Consider the following 22,084-nt stretch of genomic DNA (forward strand, 5'->3'; position numbering starts at 1 on the left):
GTCCTTGACGCTTGAACCGCTAATGTGCAACGATGTGGAGGACGTGCACCCTTGGACGTGCCGTGCTGTCAGTAGCGTAAATTGATTAATCGGAAGGAAGAAGAAAAAAAAAAAAGCACTTTATAAGGCGCATAGAAATGAAGCTACAGTAGTGGCTGTGGTTGCGTTGTGCAGCCACTAGATGGAGCTACGCTAAAGGGAATATAATACAATACAGCTTTATTTATATTGAGCTTTCACAACTGCTGCAGCTATAACAACGCGCTTGACAGAACTTTTAAATTACTACGTCCAAGAAATCAGAATATTTTTCCGTATACAAGACGCACTTAAAAAAAAACGAATGCTTTTATGTGCGCCTTATCGTGCGGAAAATACGGGACTTAAAACTCAATTTTGCAATAATATTTCCCCTGCAGATTTAACAACACTGCACGGCGGCAAAGCATCTCCGGATGAGGTGAGTCTTTAAGAGGCCACATGTAAAACCAGCTTGAATACTTTAATCGGAGCGCGTGTGTTGCTGATAAAGATGGCGGCCGCGGAACCTTATTTGCACCTTGGTGAGCCGCGATTAGCGGTGGCTGCTTGGTGTTTGCCTTCGCGTTTAGTGGCGGCTGTGCACAACGCAAACATATTAGCAATTATTAGTGCGCTAAGCAAATCTGAAAACGTCACTTGGCTTGTTGCCACTTTGGTTCAATGAGGTCAGACGCAGGGGAAACGCGGCGCAACCGAGCGTAAATGCTTTCACGAGGAAATTTAGCAGATTTTCACATCTGATAAAGGTTGTTTTGCTCACACGCGTCCATTCCAGCTCGAGCGAACGGCATTTGGCGGCTTTTTCTCTGAGTGTGTTTTACTTGATACACGGCCAAAGAGCATCAAAGCATCCACTGATAATAGCGGGTAACCTTGCCTCAACACAATACTACGCTTTCACTTACAGAAAATTGATTTCTGTAGTGCAATATGCCCGCCCCCCCTCTTTTTTTTTCTCTGTGATTCACTGGTGTTTTCTTACCTGGAAGACCAAACAACGAGAAACGAGGAAACGAGATTGACCGATGCCATTCAGAAACTGCAGAACTGAACTGGGCCTTATTTGACGTTAGACCGCAAATCAACCATTTGTCCTCTGACCGAATTTTTTTTCCCCTCACAAGCTAAGCCCCGCCCTCTTCTGATACAGCATAAATGGCAGCATAAATAAATGTCAGAGGACATTTACGGTGTGGAAAAAAATTTCCAAATAGACCGACTGTGTGCATCCCAACTTTGGATTCCAAAGTGACCTTCGCGTGTTTGTGTGGACCGAAAATAAGAACTGAAATGTTATCTGCAGCATCCCCGAGCCGCTCAAAGGACAAAGTCAAGCGCTAATAGCATAACTAGCTGATCCGTAACACCTTCACTGACCCACCGCCCACCCCTCCCCCACCCCCCGGCACCTCTCTCACCTTCTCCCCCGACTTTCTGTGACACCAAATTCCACACGCTGTCATAACTGACGTCTCGTCTTGTTTGTCGCGCCAAAGTTGGAATTGCACTCGACAGCAACGGGTCATAAGTCGGGGTTGCAGCTTAACCTTGACCGGTACTAGCTGTAAGATAATAATCGATAAATGACTTCCTTGAACTTGAGATTGAATGGAGTGATTCACATCACAACCCGTCCAGGGTGTGGAGTGAAACATCACGACACAGCTCAGAACCGAGCCAATGCTGCCAATGCAAAAATCGCAAATAATTGAAGCTGGCCAAACAAAAGTGTGTTTTTTTTTTCTTTTTTTTATAATTGCCGATATGCCACATGTTCACAAATAAAAATAATAAAAATGAAAAAAAAATGAAAATCAAAAAATTATTTAAAAAGGAGGATATTAGCTTAAAATTGAATGTAACATTGTGTTTGGGGTGTAGTTTGACTTTTGGAACGACTTTTCTGGATACATTTCTTGTAATAGCGGTTTGCTCGCACTGGCTTTTTAATCTCACAAAGCAGCTGATCCATAACATCGGTGAACACTCTGGTCATAATAATAATAATCATAATAATAACCGCAGATGAGCACTCCATACATGTTGTGTTTGAACGTGCTGACCACACAGAAGACTTAGTTGTCTCTGCTCGCATGCCTCTCCTAGCGCGCGCGCACTGACCAAGCAGAAAATAATGGGAGCGATACGGCGGACAAAATGGGATTTGACTCGGTTGCTCGTCCACTCAGCGACTCAAATCGTTGACTTTTATGGAGCAGCCCAAAGGGTACGTAAATTCAAAATTAATACAAGGCGACGGAGGAGACTTGCGAGTGTGTGCCGGCGCGCGTGCCAGGTGCTCGGCGGGCTGACTTGGCAAATGTTAGCAAGCGCACGCAGCTGGAGACGCTGCACTTATGCTTCGTAATGGCTGACAAGATGAAAACAAAGCCGTGCGATAACAACAGCGGCGGAGAAGAGAGAGACCAGATCAGCGCATCCCATTAAACATGCATAAGGGCTGTGCATTAGCATAAAGGCACTGGAAATACACAACCATATGCCACAATATTGAGTCTATCTCAATGGATGGCCAATACAGTGGTAGCTCAACTTACGAAACTAATAGGTTCTGGAAGAAATTTCTGAACGAAGTAGTCGAGACGGGTTTTCCATGTAAATGCCCTAATCCGTTCCAAGCCCCGCAAAATTCAGACATAAATGTTTTATGAAGCATAAAAAATGCATCAAAGTATGTCACAAATACATGTTACAAAGATTATTGCACAATAAATGAGTTGTGCATAATATAAAAAACAAAGAACAGAGTAACGAATAAAAATGGTCATTTAGCTTTTAACTGAGTCATCGTTTTTTTGCCCTCTCTAGTCCATGTTCTCTCTCAAGAGCGGTTTTCGCCTGGCGTTTTGTCAAGAAATGATTCAAGGACGTTTGCTTTTGTCGGCTTCGAAAATGTCCAAGGCAAACATTAGCATAGTGAGCGATCGCCCGACTGGTGAATACTTTTTCTGGGTGACTCACATTTACGTCAAACTACCGGAACACCTCAAAGGGGCAAATGACGAGGATGCTGCATATCTACACACATAAACATGTACGGTAGAGGTCCCTCTTAGCCAATGGGATGCCAGGATGATGCTCTGGACTAGCCAATCGCAAAGCAGCTACAAGTATGTTGCGTTCAGGAAACTCAGAGCTGCGACTAGCAGGCCATACTGTATTTTTACTTTTCGTATCTTGAAATTTCTTTCATAACTAGAGGCAATATTTTCCCGTTGAGGCGTTTAGTAACTTGAAAATTTCATATGAAGAGATGTTGGTAAGTAGCGGTACCGCTGTACGAGTACGTAAGGCAAAAATAAAATTAACCACAGATATACCGACACCTGATACACGACGGCGGTTTGATCTCCCAAGTGCAACGCGACGACCGCGGCCAACTTCCACTCGCTTATGCTACGAAACAAATGCTAAATGCTAAACATGCTAATCAAAGGACAGCAGGGTAGGATGACGAGCCCCGCGACACCATTCCTTTTTGCCTAAGTACATAATCGTTAAAAAGCTCATTGGCGAGAGAAAATGCGCCGCTTTGTCTCAGTCAAATTGGCAGACAGCTAGAAACGATGACGCCAATTAGCCGGCTAATTGTTTCGTCGTTCGCTGCCGCTTTCCTGCTCACAAACACACCCACACGTAGCGAATTCACCGTCGAGTTTGTTATGTGGAAATCACACTTTCAGCCCGGACTCAGAATACCTTCTAAAAGCTCCTTTCATGCCGGTGGCCCAGCCGGTGGTCCACTTGGGTTCATTTATGTTCTTGGAAAAGGAGGACTGTGATCTTTTTTTTCTGCTCTTTAAAGTCAACTTGATAACTGCGTCAAAGATCGTGTCACCGTCACCCTGCCCTCAACCCTCAGCGGCTTTTATCCTTTCTAGCTCACGCCGCCATCAACGTCGTTAGGGCCCACTCTCGTCTCTAGATGCTTTTCACAGAAAAGTCGATGATCGTTAAGTAAGGCGCAAACTCGAGTCCGCATGAGTGCCTGATGGTGGTTCGCCATTAGCGATCTGGGTTTTATGACTGATGGGCCCCAAGGTCAGGGTATCACAAGTTCTTCCAACGACCACATAAGAAAAAAAAAGAAAGCAAAAGGATTGGTATAATGAATTCTGCTGCAACTATAAGGTATTTTTCCACCAAGCGGTAAAGTTTGGATCATTAAATCCTGATCAGTTTTCGACTGTAGCTCGGGTTTGGTATGAGTGTGACATCATTCGGAAGAAACTAAACCAAGAAGGGCGGCATGGCTAGAGTGGTCGTTTGCCAACCTGGAGGTTGGTGGTTTGAACCCCTGGCCATGCATAAGTGTCCTTGAGCAAGATACTGAACATCCCAGTTGCTCCCGCGTCATCAGTAGGTGAATGAGGTAACAGTGTGAAGCGGTTAGGGGATGAGATTTCAAGACAAATTTGGGGTTTTAATCTAGGGTTGATTCGGGTTTCAAGCCTGGCTGAATGTTTCAAAGCAAGGTGAGTGTTGTAACACAACGATTTCCAATAAGACTTGGATTCATTACGAGATCGATTTGTTTTAAGGGAGTCTCAATGTAGAATTTTAAGTCACGAGTTTTTGTTTGGTTTCAGACCAGAGATATGGATTCAAACAAGGGTAAGTACTTCATTCAAGGGTTATTGGAAGTCGTCACAAGAGTAGTAGTACTATAAAAGTTTTTTACCTTGCCCACGTACTGTGGGTCGGACCCCATGTACTCCTCCAGCACAAAGAACTGGTTCCACACCCAACCCCTCTTAACCCGTTGGAACCCGGCCGGGCCATTCCTCAGAGAGCCCAGCAAGGTCCTGGGTCGCGCCCTCCCCGCCATCCTGCCGGGTCCCAGTGGCAAGGAGGGCGACCCTATTGGGGGCGCCGGCGAGGCCGAGCCTTCCTGGAGGTGATACCAAAGGAACAGCAGCAGGCAGTTCCTTGCTAGCATTGGCGGTCTGTGCGGGTCAGCTCTCAAAGTCGAAGTGGCGCGGGGGCGAGAGCTGAGCCACGGTGAACGCACTTTGGCCGGGAAAGAGGCGGCACGGCGGCGCCCGAGGGAGGGCGCCGTGCTTTTTTCCCCCGTATTGGTCAGGAAGGAGCGCTCCTCAGAACCTCATCACCTGAAACACAAAAGACACCTTTAAGTATATGCATAAATTGTATTTATATGAAATCTTAGAATGGCCGACACGGGTTGGGGCGTTGGGCTATCATTCGCCGTATACGCCCTCATCGGAGGAGGAATCGGATTTTGACGCTCTGGCCTAAATTGGTGATTGCAACCTGGATGAGGGTTTCAAACGAGGGCTTCACAGTGCCCAGCTGACAATCGGCAACGTTTCGATATCAGCTGACTGATGGAAAACAAAAAAAAACAGCCAACTGACAGATGCTGCGAAAGAGGCGATGTGGGGGGAAAAAAAAGCTTAAGAAGGTGTAATCCGGCTTGCCGACGTGCAATTTAATACGTTCTCTGCTCTCTCTGCCACTCGTCTGTGTTTGTGTCCTTTGTGGCGAGACCGCAACGCCGCCTGTCACATCCTTTGTCGCGCCGCCTTATTGAGTCGCCTTCTGTATGCCAGATAAAGTAAACGGCTGGAGTGAAACCCTAGGAAAAAAAAAACAAATGTTACAAAGTCAGAACCGGCAACACGAAATCATGTCGAGACACAAATCATGCGACGTGATTCACTGGCCGCTCTGTCACAATACGACTTCAAAATGTGGTTGGGTGAGGGTTGGGGCCTGAACTGACTCTTTGCAAAAATTAAGGGATCCAAACCGACTCAAAACTCCATCGGATCAAGTATCGAAATGATCAGGGCGACCCCCTGACTGCACGTGATCGGGAAAAACCTTCCAGTCTTTAGTCATAGCCAGATTATATAAGCGTCTGAACCACCATGTACAAATACGACATGGTTAGCCTTATAAATACTAAGCAAGCGCTGTCAAGCAAGGGCCATACTAGACTGCGTGAACCAAAACATATCAAATCCAAACGGTAAGCAGAGCTTCGTGTCGTTTTATTAAAATGGGAAAAATATGCATCCAATCCGTGTTATGTTTCATGAGCATGCTGTGGTCTTGTTATGACTTCACCTGGTTTGTTGCGCCTCCTCACCTAATCAGATTTCCGGCAACGCAAGAGGGCGAGCCGCTAATTTCATAAGCGGAGCCCTCGTTGCCTCAAGTGATTAATTATGCAGACCCGCAACATGGATTTCGGCGGCAGATTACAACGTTAGCGCGGCCCGCCGACCCGCCGACCGTTCGTCTTCACGCCGCGTAACCTGAAAAGTCAAGAATGATCTACACAAGTTCTGCCGGCGAGGTCTACCTCGATTCGGGTCAGACGTTAGTTCTCCCGCAGGTCGCTAGTCATTTAGTGCAGCCGTAATGGAAAATGACTGTTCCTGCAACCGCTGCAAAATGCGGCTGCCCCGAGAGGGCCCGCTGCTTATTTGATGGGCTTAAGTTCATTAGCATGCGTCGGGGCTGGCGGTCGCGCGCTCTGACCCGTCGCTGACGACGCGTCATCGGTGTCATTGTCGGACGTCGCTTTCGATTTTCGGAAGACAACGCGGTTGTTCGCGGAACGCCGAGCAAATCCGCGGAACTTTGAAATTTTATCCTGCTCGCCCAGTACACAACAAACAGCGATATAGCGCATAATAGCATTATTTTATGTTAATCATAATTTGCAGAAATATTAAAAGTCAAGGTCGGCGTGCGCAATCATTTTTTTATAACGTATATTTCCCAATTAAACTGCACGCACATAAAAGTTGGTTCTTGTTGTCCTTCTTCCTCCTGACCATATAAGGACATGCACATAAACAAATACGATAAAAGCAAAACAATGATAAAATTAGATATAGTTAAAAATAAAATTACATTTGTATTATTTTGTGTATTTGGATACTCGTTTAGTCAACTCACAGGTTGTGGAAATATCCAATAATGTGCTTCGAGGGTATGACGTTTTTTCTTGTTAAGTTGTGCTGAAAACTTGCCGTATTTTATTAAAATAACAAAACAAAAAAATGCTTCCAACAATATCAGTCGCACGACAGGAGTGCAAAGATGCAGTGGGTGCAGCGTTGGCGCCAGAGAAGACTTTAATATCGGCGAGGCCTTCAGGGGAAAGAGTGGGAGGGAGGCACCGAGGTGGCGGCGAGCTAATGAAAAGTAGCAACGTTAGCACAACTCCTCTCGCGCGCCCGTCTCGGGCTTGGGCCGAGCGAGCGTCGCACCGACGGCCGACGTGTCGCGACGCGAGCCGCGCTCTCGTGCGTGTCGCCCCGCCGGGCAGCGCATCACAATACAAATGTTCATCACGTCACATGAGTCATCGTGTCTGCTCTTTTTTAGTGTGGCCCGCACGCGTTGTGTTCGGGGGGTTGGGGGGGGGGGGCGACAGTTCGCATTACATCGACGTGTTACGCTAACACGCTCAGGCAACGTGCAAAAAGGAGAGGAAAGCTTCGCGTTCCAAATTTGGGGGCAGGACATACAGTTAGCCCGGAGTCACCGCACGTGGCCCTTTTGTGTCGAAAGCAATTGTCCCGCATGCACAATTGTGTTGGGGAGTGGGGGCAACCGTTGACATTGCATCCGTTTCTCTCACACGCAAAGGCAATGTGTAAAATTATCGGGATGGACACAGGAGTGGAGCGCACCTTGCGACGTCTGATACAACTTTGAAGACCAGGATGTTGCCGACGGTACTTTTCCATGTCGGTACTTTCCACGTTGAATAGTCACATGGAATGTGGGGAAGAAGTCTTGGCAACAAAAAAAAAATAATAATAAAAAATCTGCATCACAAACAGGCTGCATAGAATGAGTCGGAAGTGAGAAAATAGAACTCAAAACGAAGTGAAAGGGGAGACGATTTGAATCATATTTCCAACCCCCAAAATGTGACTTTGGTCCAAAATAGCACAATTTCTGAGGCACCAAAAGTGGGTCACCGGTGTCCAAGCCAATGCTCCCAACTTTCTTGACGATGTCATTCTGGAGACTATCAACAAACTCCTCCTTCTAAGCCTCAACTTTGAAGTGCATCTGCCTTGCCGATCTTTCTTCAGCCACAAAAGTGTTTACTGGGCTTCTTCTTCCGGCGCCAAATTCCTCCAAGCGCGCCTCGATACACCTTGACCCAGGATCACATGAGAGCGAGCCATCAACACCGTCCAATTCTTGGACGATGACGTTCAGCCCATTCATCGTGGGGTGCGTTTGTTGTGCAGGGAATACTCCTCAGAGGACATGGAAGCAGTCACCGTCGTCAAGCGGATGCCAGAACTTTCAAGGACCTGGAGCGTCTTCTTGTTTCCATCAGGTTCATTATGAGAGTGAGTCAACGCAACGCACACACACGCACACACACACTTAAACGGTGACAAATGGCAGCCGGCACCTCCTGCCAAGGCTGCCGATGCTACGAGGACGCCGCGGCGGTCACGACGCGCTTACGCAATCAGGAATCTGGAAAGCTGAACTGAAATCCGACGTTCAGCGTTCAAATGATTCTTTTCTCCGTGCTGACTGTTTTCGGATGGTAAAAGGGAGATTTTGGGTGGCCAAGCTGCGAATGAGCATATCCCGTTCCTGCAACAAGCCGGATCGAATCAACCTGCCCATGTCTAAAATCATCACCAGGATTAAGAAAGTCAGTGGAAAGCGACTTAATATGTATTAAAAAAAAAAAAAAACAGCACAGTTGACCTTTTGCGAAGCCGCTGAGAAGTTTGACACTTCTGTTGAATTTATTACACATTTTATGAGTATGAAACAACACAGTGTTGCTCCTTGAGAGTAATTATGGTTTGGCTGAAGAGGTTGAAAGGGAACCTTTTCACTCGCTTCCCAAGGCGCTCAACTAATCCAGATAATTACAGGCTTCGGAAAACACGACAAAAACAACAACGAGCCGTATATTGAGAGTGTTAAAAAAAATAAATAAAAATGCAAGTAACTGTCATCTACCTTTTTCCTTGTGCCACTAAAATATACGCATCAGTACCTTTCCAGGACATAATCTGCGCCTCAGCTTTTCACTTTCTGGTTGATCTGCTCTTCATGCTTTTGAAACCGCATCAAAAAGCGGAGATCTTATTTTTGCATCACACTCGTGAGTCGGACGCTCGCATCGCCCTGAGCAGGGGTTCCATTCACGGGAAACAGCGTGCGGTCGTGACCCTCGTGGAGGCGTCTATGTAATGGACTGATAATGGGCGCAGGTGATGGCCGGCTCCCGCTGTTCACCACCGATCCCGCCCGTGTGGATGTGCATTCGATAAAAGCATGCCAGCTTGACTCGCAAAACTCCCCCCCACCCACTCGAGGCGAGGCGGTCGACAGCGTGGCGGGCCGGCAGCGCCGTTCACCCGCTGCCGTCCAACCCCGCTGCTCGGGTTGGAGCAAAGGAAAAACGCCCGTGGCTGGAATTTTGCAGCCCCTCGTTGCCTTGCGTCATTAAAGTGGTGGAAGGGAAGCGCAACGCTTGTAACTTGGCAGATAGCGGCTGACATTTGCCAGGCAGGGAAATGTAAAGTTTAAACTCACAAAAATTGAAAATAGCCTCCGTGTAAAACTCAAATGGCATCGATGCAGGCTCTTTTTTTTTATTTATTTTTTTTTTATGTCTGACCCAACAGGTGCTCATGCAATATTGACAACAGTGTGTTAATGATGAAGATCACGCTGGAGCACATGAATAAACTATATGCACTCGACATGGTTATTCGCGTAGAATTGATTTATAGCTTTGTAGCACAGTTAGAAAATTTTATTGTGGCTATAGAAATAGAAAGAAAAAAATGGCCCAGTCAAACTCTGTCAAGTAGATAAATCTTGCACGAGATGTAATAAATCATTTTAATTTATTCAGGCATCTCTATGGACACCTAAAATAAGATGCGGTTCAAAACCTTTCTTGGAGGGGGGGCAAAAATTAAAAAAACGCAAATGCGAATAAATTCCAATCAGATCGCAAAGAAAAATATTAAATAAAGCGAAGCTAGTTTTTTTTTTTTTTTGGATGTTTGTTTTATTGGCTTCAGAGATGTAGCTATGCACTTTTTAAAAATGACATGATCTAATGAACCCCCATGCAAATAGACCCGCAGGGATCCCCAGACCCCAGTTTGAAAACCACCGCCCTCAACAACTTCCTGTGTTGCACTTAGCGTACACCACAGCTACCAAAGTCAAGGCCCGGGGGCCAGATCCGGGCGCCACATCTTTTTATGTGGCCCGCAAAAGCAATTCATGTGTCAACTTCCATGATCCTTGCTAAAGTCTGTCCTGAAATGTCAAATTGTGATTGTATAATAAATAACGTTGACATGTTGCAATCAACAAACGAGAAACGAATAGCTGTTTTTTTTTTTTAAAGATGCGTCACAAAGAAGCAGTGACAGGTTCGACGAAGGCTGAAGTGACAGCCGAAACTGTCAGCGAGGTAAGAGATGACAAAACTGGTAATCCATCCGATTTGTTGCGTACAAGTAATAATACAATGAGATGATTACGTCAACATTTATTCGTTAACGGCCCTCCGAGGGAACTCCAAAGTGGCCCGCGACAAGAATGAGTTTGACGCCCCCGGCCATACGCAATCAATTCCGCAGCGTTCCCTTGACCTTCAAACGCTTTATTAGCAAACGGTTGACGTCGTGTCGCCGCTTAACCACATCAACCGTTACGGTTGTTGTCGCGCTCTCATTAGCCCCGTTGAATAATCATGCGTACACGCAGGCGGGCAACGCGCACAAAGTATACCGCGACCGTTACGACCGCCATTACGCCGCTGCATGGCTGCTTCCGCGTTTTCTCTTAATTAGACGTTGCTAAATGTTAGCAGATAAAAACGCTGGAGAGAGAGTCAGTCGCTGTGTGGATTTACAGCCTAGCTGAGCAGATGGCGATAAATTAGATATGAGATGGGGCGGGGTTGGAGTCCTAGCGATATATCCCAAACCTTGTTTAGAGGCGGAAGAAAATCAAGCCGCCGCCCTGATGAGGTGTCACGTTCCGTTTCAATCAGATGTCGACGAGCTACGACGGACAAGTACTTCATTCTCCTTGGACGTTTGTGCGTGTGCACGTTTGTGAATTAAAAAAAAAAAACACGAATTATTCAAGCAAAGTTTTTCATTCATTGAGATCGAAGTGACATGTTGAAAATAACATGCGTTCATTTTAACATTATAGTGCTTGCTGATCATGTGCCGTTTCCCAGAGTGCCTTTTTCTGGATTCTGATTCATCTGATATGGGAAAAAAATAAAATCAAATCGTAGGAGTCACAGAGGTGACCAAATGGAATTCTGGGGAAATTCAACCTCCAACTCCCAAAAAAAAAAATAAAATAAAATAAAATAAAAAGTCTCAAGAAGCCATGCCAAAAAAACAAACAAAAAAAAAACAAAACAAAAAAACAGGAAGTCAGCCATGTTGGTTTGAAATGAACAAACAGTTTTGGCTAACTTTGGCGAAGTCCAGGTATTGGTCCAAAAAGTTGACAATTTTGCCTCCGAAGCCAATTCTACTGAGCAACAGATTTGGTAGGCATCTCTATGATGCATAGAGCCATAAAAACATCTCAGGAATCCATACCCTGAAAGGGACAGGACTGATTTTGTCTATTTCCAATTGTCCAGAAGATTTGAAAATTCAGCAATCAATTTTACTCGGCAACATGAAATTTGGTCGGCATATCTTTCATGAGTCAACCCACAAAAATCGCTCAAGAAGTCATGCCTAAAAAAAAGACCTGACTTCCGTTTTGGTTTGAAGCATTTTGGGCAATTTCAAGACAAATGACTTCTTGAGATTTGACTCAAATGCTGCCAAATTTGTCACCACGTCTTCAAGACAGCCTGCTGTTGTTTTGACATGTTCCAAGAAACCACCTGCAAACCAACAAAAAGTATCTCACTGAAACCCATCGATTAAAAAAAAGAAAAAAAAAAAAAAGAAAAATTAAACTGGTTTGAGGGTGATTCGGAAAAAAAAAACGTGTTGCTCGTCCAGTCACACGCTCTCATTCCGATTCACTCCGGAGTGTTTAATTCTGCACTTTTATTCCAAATACAAGCACATTAGCCTTGTCTTGGGCGCCAGATTCATCATTGTGCTTTTTCTATTACCGCGCTCATCTAAATGCAAATGGGGAAGTGTCCCTTTTCTCCAGCAGGAGGAGGCTCCTGGCACAGCATGTGCGTGCAACGGCGGCGGAATTGAGACGTGCTCCTCGGCCTCCCTCTTACTTTTTCTTTTCTCTCTCTCTCGCTCTCAGATATGCAATCTGAGCTAAAGAACGCTGATAGTGTTGACTTATTGGTGGGAGAAAAGAGGCCGCCGATTGAACAGGAGTGCGAAGCGGCAACTCGGCGAGGAAGACGCACATTTTTATTTATTTATTTTAACCGGTCGTGGCAAACACCTGAGCTTTTAGAAACATGATGCAAATACGGCTGCTGCTACAAGCGCTCCCCCCCCAAAACAAAAAAAAAAAATGCTGGAGGAAAGGTTTTGGCAACAAAACTGTGGCAAACTCGTGAGCATTGAGTCTGATTTTTTTTTTTCCTTTCCATAAATAAATTTAATAAATATCATTGAGATATTTGCTTTGGACTGCTGTGAAATTATTCTAAAAATGTAAATCGTCAACACGGATGGTGGAAGTTCAAGCATTTTCAGCATTGGATATATTTACACACCGATGTGACATTAAAAATGCGATTGAAAGGAAAAAAAAAAAAAAAAGAAATCGAATGATATGACAATGAACCATACATATCAGAACCGTCACCATGTACAAGCAAAATCAACAGCTTCAAGTCTGTCACACTCCAAACGACCTCGGCTGAGTTTTCCCCAGGAAAATTTGGGGCAATTAAAAAAATAAAAAATAATTAAAGAAAATACTTTGCCTCCTCTCGACAGAAACTGATTTGTGTGCGTCGTTATTTCATCGGGAGTTTTTAAGACAAGACCGAGACGGAGCGCATACTTTTATCGCCACCAAGCGTCTGCCGTCGGGTTGTTTAGCAACGTTTTTAATCGCCTCTGCGCATCGGCGCCGCCTCAAGTAGGCGATAAGAGACTGACAACCACTGGGAAGTTTGTTTTTTTTTTGTTTCCCTTCGCCTTTTCTTCACTGGAGACTAATTAAATATATTTCCCGCCTCAGCATCGAGCCGCAGCGGTTGCCGCAACATAAAGGAAGATTTAGTGCCGCAATTAACATTTTGGCGCTGGCTTGAGGAGGTGTTGGGCAGAGAGCTCAAGTGCACATCAGGTGTGTGTGCAATTAGAACAAATACGTTAGGCTTTCATTTAAAAAAAAAAAAATAGTCTGGCATGCGCGGCAGGTTTTATGTGTTTCTTAAAGCAGTGAGAGAGAGAGATTGAGAGAAAAAAAAAATCAAAGCGGCGCATCATCAAGTGTTGAAATGCCATCAAACGGCAATAAAGATCTTTTTCTTTTGCATTTTTATACTCTCAGCAGGGCACTTTCGAAAGCTATGAAATTACTTTTACACTCTAAATCAAACCCCAAGTTCATTAAACAGTATTTATGCATTGCGGATCGCGATATTTCGCGCATGGATTGACGACATTGCAAAATGGGGGGGGGGTAGTAATTTAGTGCCAATGTAAATAATTCTGTGATTTTTTTTAAAATTTATTTTGGGGTGATTTTTTTTTTTTTTTTTGTCGCCGAGTGTTTTTGTTGCCCTAACTTAAAGCATGCATATATATATATATCAGCCACCCTAAATTTAAACGTGAAATTTTACATAAATATAACATTAAAAAATATATACATTTACGACCCGACCCAAACCATGCTTCCTAGCGAACCAAAACAAACCGACGGAGTTTCATGTCGACAAATCAAATGGCCATGAAGTCCGACATCAATGCGAGTTGACATTAACACTCATCCCCAGTCGTGCGGTTGTGTCATATGCCTCATATTAATTTCCGAGCCGAACTCGGCAGGAGTTGACTGCATCGTGTGCGTTGGCTATACTGATGATGTTTGAGAGCGTGTCCGCCGTGGTCCAGTAAGCATTCCGAATAAATAATGTGAATCAGCGCATTGCCCAGAGGTCTGCTTAATTATTTAAAGCCTCAAATGGCTTCAGTAGTGGACATGAAAAAGGGAGACTATTCCATCCAGCACTTTCGTCATCACAAATTCACTCACGGTCCCATTTTGACTCATGAAATCAACGTGCAGTGTTCATGCATTATTTTTTTCTTAATAATCAATAATTCCTGGAGGGCCAATGTTTAAATGATGAATAATGGACTTGTGTGCGCTTTCGTCGACCACGTGTGGCTTCAATCTGCGATAACAAAGACCCAAAAGCGCCCTTCGTAAAGACGTCGTTTTTGTATTCGACCTCATTAGACTGTGCAAGAGTATCCAATCAAGTGGCTGTGTTGGAATCACTCGATCCACTGTCATGTTTTTTTAAACTATTCTTGCATAATGCTTCTTCGATGTGCACACCAGTCACTACAGCGGGCATCGACTGGAAAACATTTTTCTTCCAAAAGCAACACTATTGAGCGTCCATTTTCTTCCAAATACATGACAAGTTATGAATAAGTCAATACAGTGACTACCTTGATCGTAATATACCGTTGAAGAGACTGGAAATTTGGGTACGATTTAAAGGAACTGTCCTAAAAGTCCTTTCGAATATGATCGAATGGCCATGACCTACGGCGGGATCCCTCAAGGGTCCGTCCTTGGACCCTTTTGTTCAGCCTGCATTTGCTACCGTTGGGTCAAATGGTTCAGAACGCCAACATTGGTGATCATGGCTACGCGGATGACACACATCTTAGTAATAAAACGGAGCCCAAGTCGGAAATCCCGGGGTGCTGCTAAACTCTGACCTGACTTTCAACAACCCTATCAAATCATTCACAACGACAGTCGACCGGAGAAACGTATCTATGCTTTTATCTCCAGTAGACTTGATTATTATAACCCAATAGGACTCTGAGGTCTGCAGACCCGGTTCAGTTAGTGCAGCTCAGGTGTCCAAGTAAACACGGTAAAGCGGCTTTTAACTGTTATGCTGCATGCAAACGGAATACATGAAACTGCAGACACAAGTGAAATCTGCTCCAAGTATAAATTATTTTAAATCTGGATTTAGAAACAATGCTTTTTTTGGTGTTTTTGGTTTTGAGAAGCACAGTTGCATTGTGTCGGAGATGTGCTATGTAAATAAAGTTGACAAAATTACGTAAAAAAAACCCCAAAACATCAAGCATTTGATGCAGGAATGGTTTAACGCGTCAGGACATCAGCGTTGGCGCCAATCAGCGTCCCAACAGAGACGGATTACTGTGAGCCATGAGGAAGGTGGACCGCCGCCACAGTTACCCCGCTGTGATAGATTCTTCTCACCCGGTCAGAACCGCCCATATCGTTTGTACGCTTACGGTTATTGTGTTTCGGATTGCATCTGGCGAGGCGCGCCGGGGGAGTCGCAAGCCGGTGATGTCGTTAAGGTCCCGGCCGGGCGGCGAGAACTCTGCTTCCCGCCGAGTGATTGAGCAATGTCGTACGGTCTTAAATTCTCATGGATTTCACATTAAGCGCGCAGCTTGCACTGTGAATATTTGCTTCGAGTTGATACGCACAAATCTTACTTTCTTTCTGCGCTGTCACGACGACAGCGCAACAAATGTCAGCCTGCGGCGATTGAAATCAAAGCATGTCGTTTGGCATTGCATCTGTTCTGAGCCAATCAGAAGTGCGGGAAATGGTTGTTGTAAACAATGCAGAAAAAAACGATCGTTAAAAGTTGTCGCAGTCCACCGTCAGATGGGGTTTTACACCGACACAAATAGAACCGAATACCTCCTGCAAGGGCCAGAAGGTTTTCTTTTGTTGTCCACTACAGTGGACAGCTGCTCATTTTATCAGGTTAGGGTTAAAATCGCCAACCCCGAACCTCAACCACCAACCATAACCCTCACCCCGAGCCTATTCCTAAAACCAAAAGTCCAACCCTAACCTCGAAGCTTTCGCCTCAAACCTCCCACCCTGACGACCGCCGAGTCAAAAAAATGCAAGTCACGGGGCTGCAGTTTTGAATATTAAAATGAGAAAAATAGTCTCATCAGCCTTACCAACATCCCGATTTGAACCGTCCTGACCAAGCGCTTTGGAAATCATTTCATTAAACAGCTTTTGCAGCGTCAGTGAGCAAAAAAAAAAAATAAATGCAATCCGATGTTCCCGTGGGGGCGTTGAAGGAGGAAGGAAAGAGCGGTTCAGATGGGGTGAATTCACCTGGGAGCGTTTCACTGCCTCCTTTAAACATTTCTCATGTTTTTTTATTTATTTATTTAGTTCTTTTTTTTTTAATCATGGCAGACAAAAGACATTTTCCCGTGTCTCATTATTGCGCTTGGGGGAGTCCAAAAGGCATTAAGGTTCTGCGGCTATGATCATCACATTATGCTATGCTAATGTCTGCCTTGTGCTTCCTGCATGTACAATGCCTGATGGCAACATTAGAGTGCACCGTCGTCACATGCTAATAGTTGGATGCATTTGGCCTCCAGGCCACGCTCGGCGGTCACGCCATGCTCGCCCGCCACTGCCACGCAACGTCTTTCCTTTTGATTCAACGTCAACTTTTCCGGGCTCAGAATTCTACAGCGACGCGGGATGCGGGAAAACGTCGGAATCGGCTTTCCTTGTAAGTTGTCAGATGTTCTTTTGTCTGCCGACTCTCCCCGGTGAGAGAGCTCCGCCGCAACTGCTGGTTTTGCCGACACAAGGCCGCCCACGCCGTGCGTGACTCACCCGGGTTTTCAGATGACACGCTCTCGAGGAAACGGGAAAAAAAAAAGCTCCCATCTTGATATGGGAGACTTTGGCCGAACAGAGTTTCATTGTTGTCTCGACGTCGTTATTGAACTTAAATCAAATGCAGCCGAGCCCGTTAGCGACGCAGCTTCCCATCTATTGTTTGATTTTGCAACCTGGATTGTTCTAATGGCTCAGTGGCATTTTTTTATTTTATTTCCATTAAATGTGGGCGAGAATCAACCATTTAATAACATCGCAGTACTGTTTAAAAAGATATATTTTTTTTTAATTCTTGTAGAATATTTCTGATCATGTAGAATTTTCTTTGCAAAATTTTTGTTTTGGATTTAGATTTAGTTAGAAGATAAACATTTTATTTTAATACATTTTAAAAAAAATGATTTAATTAAAACATTGTTTTATTTTATTTTTTTAATTTAGATTTAGAACATTTTTTTGTTTGATAAAATGCTCTCATTTTTAAAAAGTAAAATGATTTATTTTTCTTCTTATTTTGAACAGAATTTTTCTGTGGTCACAATCGCGCAATCACCGATCGTGTTAATAGTATCTAATGTGTCTTTTTTTTTTTAAAATATATATTTCAGGTTCGCACTTAGAGATTCCGGACACTGAATATCCTTCATGACAAATGATTACGCCTTTTTTAAGGATATTTACACACCGTTTTATTTTTTCCTTCAACAATAACAGCCCGTTGAGTTTGCATGTCGGTGCAGTTGGGCTAAATTAATTATCTGCGGCTATCGATTAATATTCGAGCACGCTGAAGGCGACGGCGTCACCAAAGGGCCATCAGTGCCGGCAATCAAGCAGGTCGCCGCTTTCGGCGTTATTAGCCTGGAGCGACGGCGCGGCCATCAGTCAGCCTGCTCATATTAAAAGGTGCGCTCTTTCGGGTTCCCCGGCGACATAACTGCCCTAATCAAGCAGTTATCGCGCCAGAGGCCAGAGGGAGGCAGAGTAATGAGAAAGCAATATCCAAGATTAAGAATTAGTCTTTTCTGTAATGGCTCTGTCTCGCTGGGTCGATAGCGCGCCGTGCCGCCGCATGCACAAGTGGGCCTCCTCGCAGGTGGAGGAGCGCCTCGAAGGAAAACAACATCATCAGCCGCTCCATGCGTCACTAGAATCGATGGGGGGTCTTTTTGCAGTTGATCGCTGACCGATTTCAACGCTATTTTTGTTATTTTTTTCACCGTGACGAATGGAAACAATGGGTCGTTTTGAATATGAGCTAAAATCAACGGCAAACAGAAGAGTGCCAGTTTTGTCATAAGTGTCAAACTAAATAAATTAATAAAAAATACATATTGCGGCACGCTTTGTTGGATGCAAACGTAACGTAATGACTTTCCACAGCGGCTACTTTGATGCAAACGTAACGTAATGACTTTCCACAGCGGCTGTATATCCATCCGGGCGGATGTGTATTATTAGATTGGTAGCAAGTGTGGCTAACAGACGCGTGAGGTAAACGTGTCTGATGCCTCTTCCTCTCCGATTAGCAAAGACGATTGGCGCGCTAAAAGAGATCCCGCGTTGCCGTCGACGGTCGCTGTCAGCGGTGTCATTCCGCCTGGCGCTAATCGACGTTAATTCTGTGACAGGTGAAAATTAAACACGTCTGCCACGTCGCCGCACTCACTTATTGTCGCGCCATCGCTCTGCTCCGCGTCGAACCCCCGCCCCCGTTTATCGTGGGAGATATGTTCTAGACTTGGCTAGCAATATGTGAAAATCCACACGATGGGGTTCCAATAGCTATAAAAAGTAACCGGTTTAGACTTCCCATCGACTTTAAATCCAATCAAAATTGTATTTTGCAGTTCTCGCTCTCTGACTGTCGAGACATATTGTGTGACATCACACGCAAAGCAAACGTAGCATTCAAGCTGTTCATTGTCAATGAGTGGAAATTTACTGAAATCAACGCTACACAAAACAAAACGGGACTAAAATTGGTGTACTTCAACAACAGAATGATCAACTGAAACATAAATTTGTCTCATGAACGTCTGCTAACTTAGCGCTAATGCAAGCAAAAAGGCACAGACGGCTCACGGAAATTAGCATAGTTAAATTAATGTAATTATACACCTTCAAACAACTGCTATTTTAGTACACATGGAGCAGCAACACATACAATCAGAATACAAAATAAGATCACTAAACATCGTACATTTAAAAACCAGAATGTTCGACCTAAAGAAATATATTGTTGAATGAAAGCCTGCTAGCTTAATGCTAGCATATAGTGCGAAACAGCACAGACAGGCTCACGGAATTAGCGTAAATGTTACGGTAATTAGGCACAATTGTTTTTTTCGGTTCAAAAGACGCAGGCACATAGAATTGAACCAAATCGTTTCACTTTTGAAATACGTCGAGAAACGTATCAAATTCTTGGAACTTTCAATCTCGTCTTTCTGACACTGACAGAAACCTCACTGCGCTCCTGTGCGCGAACCTGTAGCAGTCCCACTAGGACGGCCAAGTGCCAATTAGGCTTCCATCTTTTCCAGTTGCCTCAAACATCTTATCAGAAAGCAGGAGGAGGTTAAGGGAGTAAGTGCTCACTGTTGTGGCAATTGCCTGCTTCCTGCACAAATTTCATTTAAAAGGAAAGGCGGGTCATCTAATTAAGAAGGGCTTACTATGGTCATCAGCGCTTTCAATAACTCAAGGATATCCTTGAGGTACATGAGTGCATTATTGAAAAGGAAAAAAAAAAACAAAATATATTTTTATTGATTTGTTTTTTCTAAAGAAATTAGTCTGAATGTTGAGAATGAAGTCAGATTTTACATAAATGTAATATAATGAGTAGTTTCTTTTCAAGGAAAGTTGAAGTTAATTTTTAATAATATTTTTAAAAAAATATATCTATTGAAAAAAAAATCAGTAAAGTCATTTTTTGGAGAAAATGTTGAATTTTAGAGTCGCAATTTCAAGTGTTTGAGAAACAATTTTAACACGAAGAACCAAAGAAGAGTCATGATAATTTTTTTTTTTGCAAGCTACAACCTAAAGCAAAAATGAAACATTTATTTTGACATGCCACTGATGACAGGTGAATGTCTCTGATTTCTGGAAATAATGGTGAATATTGAAAATGATGGCAGTGATTATATGCAGATTATTTTCAAGTGCGGGGGGGCAAATGATTAAGATCTGATGAGCCACCACCATGAGATGGTGTCACATGCCTGCCGTTCCCACCCGCCCCCCCGGCCGCCTCCAGACGCCGACGCTGATTTCCCCCGAGAGAGTGTTAATTATGTAATTCATGCTCATATGCGGATAACGCGTCGCCTGTGCGTGTTTGACGCATGTCACTTATATGCGTCTTTACTTCTATTTTTCCGATCACACGCCGTTTGCACGTTAAGGTCTACACTTTGGGGTTGGCTAAATAAATCATTTGTGATGATGGAAGATGTCATTCTTCGTCCTTGGGACAAACTTCGTGTCGAACAGCTATTGAAGTGAGAAAATTGTCTTCGTGTAATTCTTCTATTTTTGTTTTGATTCTCATCTTAATACAAACGGTTGAAAAGATCCATTAAATACATTTATTGCAATTTTTTTTTCCACTCACATAAAGTCCATTAGCTTTGATGTAAAGAAGGCTGGCTAGCTGTAACGTTATGCTAACCAGCCAAGCATGAAATTAGTACTTTTGTCTCAGTGGTTGATCATTATCAATGATAAGCATTTGTTGAAGCTTTTTTTAAGTGTAATTTCCTCTTTTTAATTTAGGTACAAAGCTTCGCGCGTTAGCCTCAGTCTAACATCAGTCATGCTAACGAAGCAAGCACGAAAATTCCAATTTTGTCTCACCAGCTGACAGAACTACAAAATCGGTAACATTAAGAACTTCAATAAGTTACAAGCGTCCTATTTTTTGTTGATTTACAATGACTTAAAATTGTAGTCATTTTATCGTATCTCAGTTCCCACATTTTATGTGTGCAGCATGTTAGCCTCAATGTGGCTGGCTGGTCTTGCCAGAGGCTAAGCTAATTAGCTTAACATGAACACAGAAATATGTTAAATATCGCAATTGTTTTTTTTTTTGCATCGTCGGCTAATACAGGCAGTCGACTATCCTTGGTTTCTATGACTGTTCATAGTAATTATAATGGCCACCATATTTACTCTTCACTGTTGCGCAACTAATTTGTAAAAAAGCTGAATCGGTGTAATGATTCTCAAGTTTGGGGTTAATGTGTTAGCTGCGGCTATTCCTGTTCATTGTGATATATGAAAATAAATAATAAATGAATGACAAAGAACGAGCGTCGCGCCGAGCTGATAATGATAATAATAATAATCATCATCATCATCATCAAAACAAAGAGGCCTCCAATGTGTTGTTGTTTTCAGCCTGATGGCAGAGCGGAAGGACAAAGAGAGACTCACCTCAGTCTTCACTCGAGCTTATCTCGCGACAACAAATGCCGCGCATAGAATGTCATGGTTGGATTGGGGGGGGTGGGCATCATCTGTTTCTCATTTTTTTGCTCATAACATAAACTAAGTCACCGCCTCCCTCGCATTGTTGACTAAAAGAGGAAAGCACTGGAAGCGATAAAGCACGGCCTTGCTCCTGTTAAATGGACTAAGAAATCATCTTGACACAAAGCCAGGGCGAAGAGTCTTGTGGGCACTACTTCCTCAAGGTCAAGTGTGCGCTTTTCTGCGACTGCGGGCGTGATGAATAATAGGGGCCAATGCCATATTTAGGGGGTGCGCTAATGTATTGCGCTTACTGCTGAGATTAAGAGAATGGTGGTGGGTCATTGAAATAAAAAAATAAGAACAGTCCAACAGGTGTCAAGAAGTCGTGGCACGAAGATAAATCTTCAAGTTCAAATGAAAGTCGACTCTAGGTGAATACAGAGACCCCAAAATCACCTCTTTGACCGATTTCGGTGCCAAGCTTGAACATAGAGAGATGAAACATCAAATTGAGGGCCACGATTATTTCTTGGTTGATTCTGGAAGCAATGCTGTCGTTACTCTTAGTGGTTGCATCGAGGAAAAAATATTGCATTATTAAAATGACAACTCTAAAATGACATTTTTTTAAATTTTGGGGTAAATCAAAATAGCATTTCCCCACTATTGAATAATCTAT

General features: G+C 43.8%; 1 protein-coding gene across 1 annotated transcript in view; it reads right to left on the bottom strand.

Annotated features, from left to right (window-relative positions):
• Positions 1-22,084, bottom strand: part of LOC109519006 (cadherin-12-like) — a 133,263-nt gene that overhangs the window by 48,780 nt on the left and 62,399 nt on the right. The window contains exon 4 of the mRNA XM_019875232.1: positions 4,745-5,174. Coding sequence (XP_019730791.1) covers positions 4,745-5,002 — 258 coding nt within the window. The 5' untranslated portion in view covers positions 5,003-5,174. The remainder of the gene's footprint in view (positions 1-4,744; positions 5,175-22,084) is intronic.

This window comes from Hippocampus comes, unplaced genomic scaffold, assembly GCF_001891065.2.
Source record: "Hippocampus comes isolate QL1 unplaced genomic scaffold, H_comes_QL1_v1.1 scaffold25, whole genome shotgun sequence".
In the NCBI taxonomy this organism is placed as follows: Eukaryota; Metazoa; Chordata; class Actinopteri; order Syngnathiformes; family Syngnathidae; genus Hippocampus; species Hippocampus comes.